Genomic DNA, 14,333 nt, shown 5'->3' with positions numbered 1-14,333 from the left:
CTTGCTTTCCTGAGTTGGGGGAAAGAGGGGCACCACCTTGTAAAACTGGAGACGTGGGGACCCACCCTCTGGTTCTCTTCCAGTGGGACTCCAGCTGCTCAGAGCTGGGGGCTGCCCGAGAAGCTCCCTGACTGCTGTGTGCATCCATCCACCCGCCTGCCCACCTGCCGTCCACCCGCCTGCCCGCCCACCTGCCCACCTGCCATCTACCCACCTGCCCACCCGCCACCCACCTGCCATCTACCCACCGCCCACCCATCATCCATTCACTTGTTCATCCTTTTGCTCATTTAGAGCATTTATTGAGCACTTGCTGTGTGCTGCACGATTCTAGGCACTTGGTACCCTGGAGAGAGCAGTGCAAACAAAATTTCTGGCCTCTGGAGCTTATGCTGGTGGACCAGGTGGGAGGTGGGGAGTGATGGACTTCCTGTGTCAGTGAGTGATTTGGCTTCTTGGGGGAGCATCTGGGAAGACCTGCTCCTTGTCTATCCTGAGGCCCTCTGGGGCGGTGAAGCTGATTGTGTAGCTGGTCCAAGTGAGGAGGTCCCGGCAGGTTAACCCTGAGCGTCTCGGCCACCCCAGGGGTCTGGACTGAGCAGGTTCAGGGTAGATTGCAGGTTCTTGAGGTGGCTGCGGGAGCAGCTTGACTGGGTAGGGTTAACCCTCGTGTTTTAAGATGAGAAGACTTAGGGCCAGTCACCACCCTGGGGGCCCCACAGTAAGTGGCAGGTAGTTCTAGGAGCCTGGTGTTCCCCAGGGCTTGCCCAGGCCACCTGGCTTACAGAGGCCTGCTGGTCCAGGAGCAGAGAGTGGCCGGGGCCTTGCTGTGGCCCCTGTCCTCATCGGGGGCCCCCCAGAGGACCCAGCTTGTGAGTGATCCGAAGCACTGGGCAGGGTGGCTGGCACAGTCTGTGGCACCACGTCCACCACCCACAACCCGCATCAAGTTGTCCCCACGACTCAGATCCTGTGGCCGACAGCAGGCCTGCGAGAGCGGGGGTGGGTTTGCTGGGGCCTGGATTTGCCTGCACCGGGCAGGGGTCCTCGGGGTGGGCTGTCATGGGGGGCCATGGGCAGGTGCTGTTTTTTCCCAGCCCCACGAGGCAGAGGGTCTGGGCTGTGGTGGTCTCACTCTTCTCTGGTTCCCATTGGTCCCCCGGCTGGAGCCCCTGTGCCCGGGGGACGGGCCGCCTGTAGCGGAGGCCTCCGAGGGCATCAGGTTCGTCTGTGGATGTCAACTCCTTTCCATGTCCAGCCCAGGGCAGCCCCTGGGTGACCATGGGAGCCAGGTGAAGAGAGAGGAGACCCTGGGTCGCAGCTGGGGTGGGAGGGCTTCCTGGAGGAGGCGGCACTGCGGCTGGCGGGGCCCTGGGCTCAGGCGGTGCTGACACCGACACCTGTGGGTGCGGCGATGGGTTATCAGCAAGCCTTGCTCTTCCTGCTGGCGCTCCTCCAGGCCCGGCGGCCACGGTGACTTCCCAGCTCCTGGCCTCCTGCAGCAGGGACAGCAGCCTCCAGATCCCCCGGATGCAGCTGTGCAGGGCCCTTCCCTGCTCTCAGGAGAACCGACTCCCCCAGCGGGCAGGGCACTTGACAGTCTCCCCTGGAGGGCAGAGTGTGAGGAGGACAGGGTGTGTGTCACCATCCGAGGCCCTGTGTCAGGCTGGGCGTCCTAGTGGGGACTTGGGTTTGCTGAGCTGGAGTCTCCGCTTTGGCTGCAGATCCCTGTCTGGGGCGTTAGGTCCAGCGGAGGGCGAGGCTCCGGGATGCCCACAGGGCCTGCACCAGGCCTCGTTTTGCAGCAGAGTGGACAGTAGGGCTCACTGCTTCCTGTCGGTGGCCCCAATCAGGGCCGCACCACGGGTTTCTCACCTGTTAGCTGGTTGGTGGCTTCTGTCTCCCTGCCCGGGCTCACCTGAGGTTTCCCGGGTGGCTGGCGTGGGAAGGAGTCAACAGAACCGAGAAGAGCTTAGAATCCAGGGTTGACCACCAGAGGACCTTCTGCCGACTCCCGCTGCTCCTATGTTGTTGTGGCTCCTCAGCTAGAGGGGCGTGGGGACGGGTCGGAATGTGGACCGTGGGCTGTGGCTGCTGGCCATGTGGCTCCGTGACCGTGAAGCCCCTGGAGTCGTAGCTGGTTATACAGAAGAAGCTGAAGAGGACACTGGATTCTGTTTTCTGTTGCTGCTGACGGCCTGGCTTTGAGGTCTCGTGGGCAGAGGCCTCGTGCAGGGCGCCGGGCCAGCAGGGAAGTCAGGCAGGTCAGAGCCGCCGGAAGGGAGTGGTGCCCGTGGCGGGCCGCCAGTGCCCCGGAGCCTTCCGAGGTGTCCGGTTGGAGAGGATGGAGTTCGGGAGCAGGCAGGGGACGCCAGAGGTCCCGTGGGGATCTCCTCTTCACTATGGAATCCATGAGGTCCGGGTTCCAGGACACGAAGAACCAAGGTCACAAGGCAAGGGCTTGGGGGTGGGGGGCTGGCCTACAGGAAAGGCCTGGGGGAATTGAGGAAGGGAGGAAGGGACTGTGCCCGTGGGACTTCCACGTATTCCAGAGGGAGCGCTGGGAATGAGGGACGTGTACCCGGTGGACTGGGGCCGGTGGCATGGCTTGCTCCAGAGCTGGGAGCTGGCCGCAGATGCTGGCGGGGAGAGACTGCGGGTCGGACACGCCCAGGATAAAGGGCACCTGACGTTGGGTCGCGTGAAGATGTTCAGTTGTCCTTTTGATACTGAATTCACATCATGGCTGTGAAAGGCCTTGGCCTCTGTGTGCTTCATCTGTATAAAGGGACGGCAGCGCTCCACGGAGTGTCTGGAGGAGGCCTGGCTGCTCAGCAAACACGACCTTCACTTGGATTTGAACTTGAACCGGGAGCCAGGAAGGCGTCCAATTGATGCCAAGAAAGCAATTCTTCCCTGAGTGTTTGCACTTGGATCTGGAGGCCAAGCCTGGGTGGTGCCAAGAGGAGCCGGGTGTGGGTGATGGGGCTGGGGAGTGTTCCCACATGGGCTGGCAGGCAGGCGGGCGACCCAGGAGGGCAAGTTTGTCCCCGGGGCTCTGAGCCCCTGTGGCTCCCTGTCCCATGGACCCTGTTGTCCTGGGCCCGGGGGGAGGCTGGGGTGCAGCAGGTGGGGGCGCTGGGGGCCGGTGGCACAGCCAGACACACTGGGTTTAAAGCGGATTCCCTGCTCGTGGTGTTGGAGAGGAAGGAGGTTTTGTGATGCCCGATCCCTGTTTGTTCCTGATTTTGAGCCAAATTGAAGCCAGCTCAGTGCTAGGGGTCCACCGCTTTCCCCAAGGAAGGGACTGAGATGGAGGCCATGCCAGGACCCCAGTGGGTGGATGATGGGAGCCCCAGGGGTGCACCGGTGTCCCCCAGGGGAGGCGGTGGGTCCTGGCGCCCACATCCCCTGAGCTGTGACGCGGGGTCAGCAGAAGGCCTTCCCCGCACGTGGTCGGTGATCGGACGAGAAGCTTGTAGAAAGACTTCCCACAGTGCCCGTGGGCTCAGCGAGCATGGACACTAGACCCAGCCCTCCCTGCGTGGACACCCCCCAGCCCACTCGGGGCTTCTAGGGTCCTGAGGCCCCACGGGGAGCTGTGACCGATGGCCCTGGGGTCTCAGCAGCATTGAGACCGTCTGTGCCTGGAGGCCTGCTGGGCTGGCCTCCCTCCCGCCCGCTCTGTGGCAGCCTCCACGGGCGGCTTTGCCTTTCCCCATGTTTTTCCAATTATGTGGATCGGGCTAAAAACAGCAGTAGCGGGGCCTCACTTGGGAGTGGCCGCTGCCCTCCGAAGCCGGCTGCCCCTTGCCTCCCGCCTCCAGCGCCCCACCCTGTGGCTCTGACTTCTGTCACCCTTGCCTGCCTTGCTGTTGGGGACTTTGGGCAGAGGGCTTCGTGACATGTGTCCTGCTGCTCGTGGCCGTGATGACCAGGCCAGGTGATTTATGGGGTCCCTGAGCCCCAAGCCATGTCCAGATTGTGACCGTGAGGAGCTGGCTGCCAGACCAGGCACCCTGCTGGCCCTCCCCAGGCCAGGCTGTAGCTTTAGCAGATGTCCGTCTGTCCGTCAGGGACAGGAAACTAAAAGAAGTGTGGCCAGTCACATTCATCTGCATGACTACCTCCCCCAAACCAGCAGGCGGAACAGAGGGCTCCACGGTTGGGTGTGATGGGCAGGCGGCCACCGGGGCCCCGTCTCCAGGCCCCTCACGTCTGTCTGTCCGTCCTGGTGGATTAGTTGGGTAGCGCGCAGGCCGGCTCGGGGCCGGGATGACGGGCGTGCTTGTTCCCGGAGTCTGGCTGTCTCCTCGCTGGTCAGGGAAGTAGGTCAAAGGGAAGGGGAGGGAGGCCCTGGGGTGCGCCGGCCCCGACTGGCAGTGACTGCCAACAGAAGGCCGCTGCTGTGCTCAGCCACAGACCGTGAACTTTTAATAGCAAGGAGGCGGACAGCACGGTCCAGGAAACGAGGAGCAGCCTGAGCGTCCCCTCGGTCCCTTGTAACCAAGGTCCAGCTTGCAGACGATAAAATGCTCGTGTGTTAAGTGTTCGTTTTGCTGAGCGTTGACAGTCACATTCATCTGCATGGCCACCTCCCCCAAACCAGACAGAACTTCCATCTCCCGGGAAGTTCCCGGGTGTCACTTGGCGCCCCCCTGCGGGGTGTCACTTGGCGCCCCGCTCCTGGGCAGCCCTGTCCTGACTTCTGTCACGGGGTCAGTGTTGCCTGTTCTGGAACATCGTGGTAGTGGAACCCCGGGGCACAGGGTTTGCTCTTCTGTCTTGGTGCCAGCCTGGCTCCTGGGCGGGTGGAGGACGGGGAAGACCCGTCGGCACCAGGGCACAGGCGGGACAGAGCCTCCGTGGGCAGCAGGCCCTGCAGACGTCACCTTCCTCGGTGCAGACCCTGCGGGGTCTTGTTCCCACCATGTGTCCACTGGGGTCCCAAGCCCAGCTCCAATCTGGCCCCAGGCTTCTCGGGGGCTTGGATGGCTCTAGGGTTGTGGGACAGGTGCCCCTGGGCTGCCCACCGGCTGCCAGCCGCTCTTGCCTGGGACACCCTGTCTTGGTTCCACTGACCAGGCCTGTGACTCTGTCCTCCTGTCCAGTTCCGTATGCCCAGGGGGCTCCAGATGTGCTGGGGGACCCTCTGGGCCGGGGCTTGTCTTCTGAGGGGACCTGGAAAGGTCCAGCCTCCTATTTGCCCTTTACCTGCTCATGGACCCGGTGGTTTGCTCCTGCCAGCCCACCGCCCAGGCTCCCCCAGACCCCAGCCATGCCCCAGGCCTCTTGGCTCCCACGCTCCTCAGGGAGGGGGACTCTGGCTCCCCCGCCTTCCTGCTTCCCTCAGGCCCCGGAAAAGGGCCAGGGGCAGTGGACAATTGGTGGTAAGAGCTGGAGTCAGGAGGACCCCTCCCAGGGTCCACCCAGCTGCCCTGGCACCGGGTGGGTGTTGACTTCCCTACATCTGGTTCTGGCCTCCTCCCTTCCACAAGGCTGTGGAGTGCAGGTCCTCTGTGGCGTCCACTCTCCTGTGGCGTCCACCTGTTCCCGCCTGGGTTCCCGCCTCCAAGGGACCCTGTAAACTGTAAAGCTTTGCACCGGACTTAGGTGGTGCCATCTGAGCAACTGACAGTGACCAACTGTGACCCATAGAAGTGGCATATTCACACAGTGCACCTGACCTGTCCTCCAGGTCACTGCCCCTCACAGATGCAGGGTGGGGGATGGCAGCCATCAGACCTACTGGGGGCTGCCTTGCTGGGCACAGCCCTGAGCCCTGTCCTCATTCCCACCTTGCAGAAGCTGCATGGGGAACGTGGGGGTGGGCGCTGCGTCACCAGCTGTGACCTGACACCACGGTGTGAGTGTGCTCACAGCCACAGGCAGGAAATGGGCCTGGGCACCCTGGCCCCAGGGCTGCCCAGCCGAGCCCCACCCACACTGCCTGGGGGCTTGCTCTTGCAGATGCCCCAGGCTGTACAGAGCAGCAGGGCCACCTGCCTGGCAAGTCTTCGCCAGCTTCAGGAGCCACGGGACTGTGTTTAAACCAGCAGCAAGATATCGCTGCTGCCTACTGACCCCTTCCTATATATCTGGGCTTGGAAAGGTGCCCCCATGCTGGCTTTTTGAAGAATTGAGCCTGTGCCTGAAGGGGTGGGACACAGCCTTCCCCTCTTGCGTTTAAGTCACCCACTGTTTTATAGTCCCTCACCCCAGTCCCTATGCTTCAGACATCCAGGTGTCCCACCTTTAATTTGCCCAACAAAACCTTTTTTTTTTTTTCCACTGGGAGTTGAGCCCACGGGGTGCTTACCACTGAGCTACATCCCCAGGCTTTATTTATTTTGAAATAGTGTCTCACTAATTTGCTGAGGCTGGCCTCAAACTTACGATCCTCCTGCCTCAGCCTCCTGAGTAGCTGGAATTCCTGGGGGTAGCCAGCACACCTGCCTGACAACACTATTCTTCACTTGTCTTCTCTCTCTGAAGGGGTCCCCAGGGCCTATTTAATGCCACAGTGAGGGGCAAGTGCAGGGATCCAGGTCATGGGCTTTGTCACGGGATCCTCTGGTCCCCTGGAGTTCCAAGGTCCAAGTATCACAGGGAAGCAGGTCAGGCTGTTCCTGGATGCTCAGTGAGCTGGGAGCTGACCGTGTGTCTGTCTGTGAAGGAGCTGGTGCAGTGACCCTTGGTGGCACTATCTGTGTGTAAGCAGCTGCTCAGCCTGCGGGTGTGTGGGGCAGGGGCCGGCAGAGGGGACCACATCTGCCGGTGGGTTCTGAGGCTGGCACTGACTCTGCCCCCTCTGGCTGCCCCAGGCCCTCTGCAGAGGGGAGACTCCTTCATTTAGGAGCTGAGGAGACGAAGCCCAGGCCGCAGGCAGGGCGTCTGCTGGCCACTCTGGTGGGCTGCAGCCTTCCCATGCCTGCTTGCTGGGCAGCTGGGGCTGGCCACATGGTGGACAGCTGCTCGGGCCTCGGGTTGCAGGCAGAGTCAGTGGTGGGCCCAGCCACTTCCTTGCGCCTCGTGACCCTGTGGTCACTTGGCGCGGTTTCCTGGGCCAAGGTGCAGGGCTGCGGTCTCAGTGTTTGTCCAACCACTTACCCCTCGGGGGCAGTGGAGAAACTTCATCAATGACTAAAAAACAAAAATAATGTGGCCAGCTGCCAGAGGGGAAGCCGCACAGCCAGGCTGTTTACAGCCCTAGGAACTGCCCAGTAGGCGGTGGCCTGCAGTGTGGCCTGGCTCTGCCCACGCAGCCCCCAGGCCTCGAGGGGGCCCACGTTGCTGTGCGTCCTGTTGGGGCAGCTGAGCGGGCGTCAGGGAGGCCAAGGGGGCCTGCTTGCCTCCTGCCCGGATCTCACTGTAGGCAGCATGACAAGAAGCCAGGAGACCAGAGTGGTCTGGGGTGGTGCCCTCACCGCAGGAGCCCCCTGGTGGGGGTCTAGGCATTCTTAGGGCAGCCTGTGACCTCGGAGCTGCAGTGGGCTTCCTGTGGGGGGTTGCAGTGGCCCCTCTGGCCGCTGGGAGTGCCGGGAGGCTGGCAGCTGCCTCCTCTCCTGTGTGGAAGTCAGGCCAGGCCCCGGGAGAGCTGCCGTCTGGCTGCTGTGCGGGGTGTGGAGGGGATTAACCAGGACGGCCTTACAGCGCCGCACCCTGGCGGCCTGCCCGTGGGTCTGTTCCCGGACTTGGGCAGAGGCCAGGAGGCCGCTGGGCCCAGTTCTGGGGCTGCCGACGGGATGTGCCCCATCCTACCCTCAGACCCTGGAAGCTGAACAAGCCCCGCCCCCGTGCCCCAAGGGGGGGTGGAGCCCAGGAAGCTCCCGGATGCTCCTGAGCAACCCAGGAGGGCCACACCACCCCATCCCGATGATTCCTGCGTCCACCACGGAGCCTTGTTATTTTCCGTTAGAAAGGAAGATTCATGTCACTGTCCAACAGAAAGTGTCATAAAAATAATGAAGAAAATAAAATGACCGTAGTTTGCCCCGCACTCAGCGGGGGTCCCTGGCCCCCTCTTCCTGCTCAGAACTGCTTTCACAGATCCCTCACGGGCGTGTCCAGCGCTGCGTCTGTCTCTCCACGTCCTCTCCGGGCACGGGCACTTGGTGTTGGTGACTCTCCTCGGGAGCCTGGGATCCTGGGTGCCCTCTCTTGTTTGAGTGCATTTCTCTCTCTTTTTCGGTACGTTGTGGGGCGTGGAGGCTGATCTTTGCTTGAGGTTCTCGCTGTGGTCGTGAAGCCCTGGTGATGTCCCTGGGCCTGAATCTGTGTGCGTGTCCCACCCTTCCCGATGACCGTGTCCTCAGGAAATGACAGAGGGTCTGCTGTCCAGGAAGCGGAGCTGCACCAACCAGGAATTGAGCCACCTTTGAGCTGTGGGACCCGGGCCGTCGCCCTGTTTGCGGATCCCTGAGGACTTGCCCGAGTGCCGTGTTTATTGACTGTTTATTCCTCTGTTAGTTTGTTCATGTGTTTGCCCATTTGTTTCCGGGGGGTGCTTTTTTACCGAGCTTGTTACATGCCTTTTAATTTCCTGTTTGATTTTTAGGTTTATAGGAGAAGCGAGGGGTTGGTGTGGGCAGTTCCCCCGCCACCCTCCCTGCCCGCTTCCCCGGGGTTGGGATGTGCTTTCTGATGGACGAGTCACCTGGGCCTCTGGCCGGGGTCGTGCTTGCATCGGGCTGCTGTATAGCCGGCAGCTCAGACTGGGGACATGGGAAGACACCAGTGTCCACGAGTCAGGTTCTGCCAGCACAGCCATGTGCACGTGTCTGCATGTCGTCCACAGGCAGAGTCCCGATGGTCACGGCCGCTGTGCTGAGAACAGTTTGGCCCTTCACGGAGACACTTGCCAACCCCGAATTCCAGCACCCGAGGGCGGGATGAGCAGCGAGCAGAGAACACTGTGGGCCTCCAGCATCCTCCTGGCCTCGGCCCTCTGTCAGGGTGGCCGGCCACTTCTGTGGTTCAGCCCTACTGGGGACATGGCCTTTGCAGGAGGCTCCCACGAAGCCAGGATGGGCTCAGAGCTGCCCTGGCCTTGGGCACACAGCAGAGTTGTGGCCTGTGCGACAACTCCCAGCTCACAGCAGCCAGTGGCCCCATAGCTCCGCCCCGTTCCTGCTGCCCCAGCTATGGAGCGGCTCTGTCGCCCAGGGGGTTCCCTCCCTGCACCTGCCTCCCCATGCCCTCTGCCACCTGCAGGCTAGAGGGCAAACTCTGCCCCCTGGAGGAGTCTGCACCCCAGCTCCAGAGCGTGTGCGTGTGACCTAAGTTGGACGGAGGGTCTTTGCAGCTGTAATCAAGGGAAGACGGAGCATGCTGGTACACGGTGGCCCTGAATCACACCACGGGAGTCCTTGTAAGAGGAGACAGTGACCCAGGGTGACGGCTGTGGGAAGCCAGAGTCAGAGATCGGAGCCAGGTGGCCAGAAGCCAGGAGTGCCAATGTTGCCACTGGTGCCAGGAGCTGGAAGCGGAAGGAAGGGCCTCCCTGTAGCCTTCCCGGGGAGCCCGTCCCTGCCGCACCGTGGCCTCTGACCTCCTGGCTCCAGAACCGCAAGGGAATGAATTTCTCTTGTCCAAGCCCCTCAGTTTGGGTGACAAGCTGTGACAGCCACCTCAGGGCTCTGCTGAGTCCACATGATTGGGGTTGGGGGCAGCTGACTGGGACAGATGGTGGCAGAGGGAGGACATCAAGCTGGACATGTCCGTGACATTGGGCCTCCCTCAGAACAGCGCTTGTATTTTGGAGAGAATGTGCCTCCCCAGAGGCTGTGCCCCCCAGCCGTGCTCCCCAGGGGCATGCTGTCCTCTTTTCTGCGGGCAGCGGGGAGAAGCAGGAGCCCACCGGGGCTGGCCGGGAAGGCTTCACTTTCCCTGGCCGCGCTCGGTGCTGTGGGGCAGGCTGTTTGTTGAAACAACCCCAAAGGAAACCACTTGGCCCAACTGTCGGTTTCCAAGCATTTTATGTCCCCGTTTTAAACAGGCTCCTATGCGGGCTGTATGGCTGGTCCTAGGAAGGGGTCAGCCTCGCCTCGTCATGGCCAGCACTGTTGCCAGAGTCCAGGGATGCTGCCTGGACCTTGCTATAAAAGAACCTTCTAGAAGGCTGGCTGTGGGCACGGCTGGGCAAGTGACTGACGGATCCTAGGCCTGAGGCACACTCTTTGGAGCTGCTGCCATTGGCCTGGGCCTGGACACTGGACCAGGGAAGCCTCTGCGTCAAGGCAGCCTTCAGACCTCCAGGCGAGCGGGCTGGGCCTAGGCTGTCCCCTGGCTGTCCCCTGGGGTATCCTGGTTCAGGTCTCTGAGCTTTTCTTGGCAAAACTCAAAACCCTCAAAGGCTTGGGCCTGAGATGTCAGAGGACCCTCTGGACCCAGTTAGCACCTGCGTGAGCGCCCTCAGCCCCAGAGGCTGCACGCTCTGGCCTCCTCGAGGTGCCGAGAAGGGGACCTGATGTGGGCTGTGCCAGGGGCTCCGTGTTGACCTGGTTGTGGGGACTCGGCTGCCATGCTCAGCCCTGATGACTCTGGGATCTCCACGAGGTGACAGAGTCCCTGGAGCCGGGGCAGGCCCCTACCCCATTGTGCACCTGTCCCCCAGCCGTCCCTCAGGGCACCAGCCACAGTTTGTGGCCATGTGTCCTTTGATGGTCTCTGTCCTGTGACCCTGGGGGTGTCGCGGGGTGGATCCTGGGTCTGGTTTGCCCCCTCCAAACCCCTCAAGCTGGTCTGGGGTCTGGCCTGAAGGAGCCACTCACACAGATGCTGGTGGGATGACTGAGCCTCCCAGGCAGCCAGCAAGAAGGGTGCTTCCTGCTGTGCCTCACTTGGCCCACCCGCCTGCCTCAGTTTCCCCAGCCGGGGCTCGGGAAGCTGCTGCTGTCTCTTAGGCGCCCTCTAGTGGAGGGATTGCAGTATGACCTCCAGGGGGCTCCAGCCCAGGAACCCCTCTTCAGATCCTTCCCAGTCGGGAAGCCAGCACTGGGCGCAGAGCACTCTCTGTTGTTTGAAGGCCACAGCTTGGCCAGGCACCACAGAAGGGGCAGTTGGCCTTGGGGCCAGGGTGGGAGGGAGGCCCTGGTCTTCTCTCACCCCTGAGCTGCTATCTGCAGGAAGGTGGCCCCGGAACACTGGAAATGGCCTGGGTCCCATTCTTGGTTCTACGGGTCTTTGAGACCAGAAAGGGCAGGAACAAATGAGTGGACACTGGCCCAGTCTGGGGGGGGGGGGCAAGTCCTTCCCCAGCAGCTCTGGAGCCCTTGCTGTTAGGGCCAGGGGCGTGTCTGGGGTCCAAGAGGCTCCATGTGCCTACTGTGCTGGAGACTCTGATCCGTGCCAGCAGGGAAGACCCTGGACACGCTCGGAACGGACCAGCCCTGCGTGTGTCCGCGTGAGCTGCATCTTCAGGTGTGGTTGTCGGCTCAGGCCCGGTTGGGAGCCTGCAGCTGCGATTTCAGAAGAGGCTCTTGTAGTCCCGGACCCCCAAACTGAGCTGTGGATCTGAGCCCAAGTGAGTGGGGATGTGGGTCCCAAGGGTGTCCTGAGTTGCTGGGGCCTGAATTTGCCAGTGACTGGGCCAGAGAGACTTGGGACGTCCCTCGTGGGGTCTCTCTGCTTGCCCCCCCCCCGCTCCCTGTGTGAAGGCCCGGGACTCGGGCTGCCCCAGGTGCCCAGAGCAGAGGTGGCCCTCAGCCAGAGCACAGGGCCAGGTGAACAGGTGGGGAGCATCACTCTGAACCCCAGCCGCCCACAAAGCTGTCTGGCCCCCCAGGCTCCGCCCTAGGGTACGGGAGGCCCAGGTGACTCTGGGGTGGACTTCACAGTGTCTTCAGATATATTGGAAGTGTGTGGAGAGAAACCAGGTCCCATTTCCTGGGGTTGTCACTGTTTTGACAGCCCACGGTGGCCTTGCTGGGTCCCAGGACCCGGAGCCCCCGGTGTAGCCATGGCTCGGGTCAGAATACTCGCGACCCCAGAGACGTTTCTCTCCTGCCTCGGTCATCTGGGATGCCCAATGGCAGCTAAGCTCTGTGCTAGTGCTTGGCACACCTGAAGGTGCCCTTCGGGTCTCTGGGCCTTGGGTCCCCTGGGTTTGCTGTGCCTCAGCACTCGGGAGTGTGTGAGGGTCAGTAGGGAGGTCAGCTGTCACACACTGAAGCCAGATGGCCTGGCTGTGTGGCTTTCACCTGTTGTTTAGTGTCTCTGTGCCTCAGTTTTCTCTTCTAAGAAAAGGGAAACAAATAGTGCCAAACTCCCAGAGCTCTTTGAGTACCTACTTGTGACCACAGGAAGAGCTTGGCGCTTGCTCGCCAAGGGAAAGTCTGGGGACCTGGCTGAGACCCTCGCCTGCTTGTCCAGTCGGGCCCAGCCTCTCACACCTGCTGACCCCACCACCCATGTCTCCACAGGGGCCGAGGAGGTGCTGCTGCTGGCCCGGCGCACGGACCTGCGGAGGATCTCTCTGGACACTCCGGACTTCACGGACATCGTGCTGCAGGTGGACGACATCCGGCATGCCATCGCCATCGACTATGACCCACTAGAGGGCCACGTCTACTGGACAGACGACGAGGTGCGGGCCATCCGCCGGGCCTACCTGGACGGGTCTGGGGCGCAGACACTGGTCAGCACCGAGATCAACGACCCTGACGGCATCGCAGTGGACTGGGTGGCCCGCAACCTCTATTGGACAGACACGGGCACCGACCGCATCGAGGTGACGCGTCTCAACGGCACCTCCCGCAAGATCCTGGTGTCTGAGGACCTGGACGAGCCGCGGGCCATTGTGCTGCACCCCGTGATGGGGTAAGGCGGGTGGGGGCTGCACACTCGGGCTCCCAGCCTCCCTGGCATCCCGGCCCTGGAGCGGGGCTGGAGTGGGCAAAGGGCGGCCGCCCAGGGGCTGACGGGAGCCGTCTGCCCGGGGACTCGGTTCTCAAACTAGACCCAGGCACTGCCGCTACTGCCCGTCCTCGGCCAGACCTTGCGAGCCACCGACGCAGGCCCTGGTGGTCCCTGTGGAGGTGCTGGAGGGCCCACGGGCCTGTGCTCCTGAGTCAGTTCCCTGTAGAGTGGAGTCCCCAGCAGAGTGACTGGAGGGTGACATAGTGACATGGATGGCTGCCTCTTCTAATGCTTCTTCTCCAGTAGCTTTCACCCTCCCCCTGTCCAGGGGGTATGAGTGGAGAGTGGAGGGCTCTGGAGCCCACAGAGATTGAGGGACACACCCAAGGTCACACGGCACATAGACTGGCCCGGCGCTCTGGCTCCAGCTGTCCATTTTAGGGTTCTGTGCGGGTGGAGAGCTTGTCAGCCGTGAGGGCCCCTCAGACTCCAGCGGCCAGAGGGTGGAGGTCCGGGGCGTCCCTGGGGGCTCCCGACCCAGAAGGGGCAGGCTCTGAGGGGGGAGGCACCGTGTGCCCCGGGCGGGGTGGGGGCTGCTGCCTCTCCTCAGCGGGGGTGTGGGCCATGTCCTCCAGTGCCCGGCGCAGCAGGAGGACGGAACAAGTCCATGGGCCTCAGCGGGCTCCTCTGGAATGGGGTGAGGGTGCCCCACAGCCTGTGCCTTTGAGCAGAGGGTGCCAGGGCATGGTCTAAAGCCAGGTGTGAGGTGCTGGGCGGGGAGGGGCCATGGCCAATGGCGCAGAGGAGCGGCTGGGGCTGGGGCACGGCTCAGCTGGTTTTCCTTGCACTGAGAACCGGGCCCCAGCTGCCACGCCAGGCTCCACGCCCTCCTGGGGCCACAGAGAACAAGCCACCTGTCCTGAGCCCTGAGAGGCCCTCTGCTGTTGGCAGAAGGCTCCGCTCTGTCCGTTCCTGTCAGTTCCTCTAGCCCAGGGGCTGTCATGACGCTGCCCCTGGCCCCATCAGCTGACCTGGGTGATGGCAGATGAGCCCGCAGCCTGAGTCCCAGGGCCTGTGCCATGAAGCCACCCCTGGGGCTCTGTGGTCTGGTGGTGGCCAGGGTCTGCCCGCCGGGCCTGTGGCTCACCATGGGCCTAGCTCTCCCGTGGATGGGGTGGGTGGCTCACCATGGGCCTAGCTCTCCCGTGGATGGGGTGGGATGGGGGCGATGGTACTTGGAGCTGGGAACATGGCAGAGCCCAGGGAGTCGGATACCATCTGAGCACTTGCTTCTCTCCCAGCCTCATGTACTGGACAGACTGGGGGGAGAGCCCCAAAATCGAGTGTGCCCACCTGGATGGGCGGGAGCGGCGTGTCCTGGTGAACACCTCCCTTGGGTGGCCCAATGGCCTGGCCCTGGACCTGCAGGAGGGCAAGCTGTACTGGGGAGATGCCAAGACGGACAAAATCGAGGT

General features: G+C 62.6%; 1 protein-coding gene across 3 annotated transcripts in view; it reads left to right on the top strand.

Moving 5' to 3' along the window:
- Lrp5 (LDL receptor related protein 5) overlaps positions 1–14,333 on the top strand; it is a 98,698-nt gene that overhangs the window by 40,922 nt on the left and 43,443 nt on the right. For 2 of the 3 annotated variants that reach the window (XM_046444939.2, XM_058579643.1), the window contains exons 6-7: positions 12,423–12,819; positions 14,160–14,331. In XM_046444939.2, coding sequence (XP_046300895.1) covers positions 12,423–12,819; positions 14,160–14,331 — 569 coding nt within the window. Of the gene's footprint in view, positions 1–2,387; positions 2,446–12,422; positions 12,820–14,159; positions 14,332–14,333 lie in introns of those variants that run through there. The other variant, XM_046444940.1, reaches the window with a different exon arrangement.

The sequence above is a fragment of the Marmota monax genome, unplaced genomic scaffold (genome assembly GCF_021218885.2).
Source record: "Marmota monax isolate L192 unplaced genomic scaffold, Marmota_monax_Labrador192_F-V1.1 WCK01_AAM20220418_F8-fsc00038, whole genome shotgun sequence".
NCBI classification, from domain to species: domain Eukaryota; kingdom Metazoa; phylum Chordata; class Mammalia; order Rodentia; family Sciuridae; genus Marmota; species Marmota monax.
Note: the sequence above shows the minus strand (reverse complement) of the source record. Positions and strands in the feature narration are given on the sequence as shown.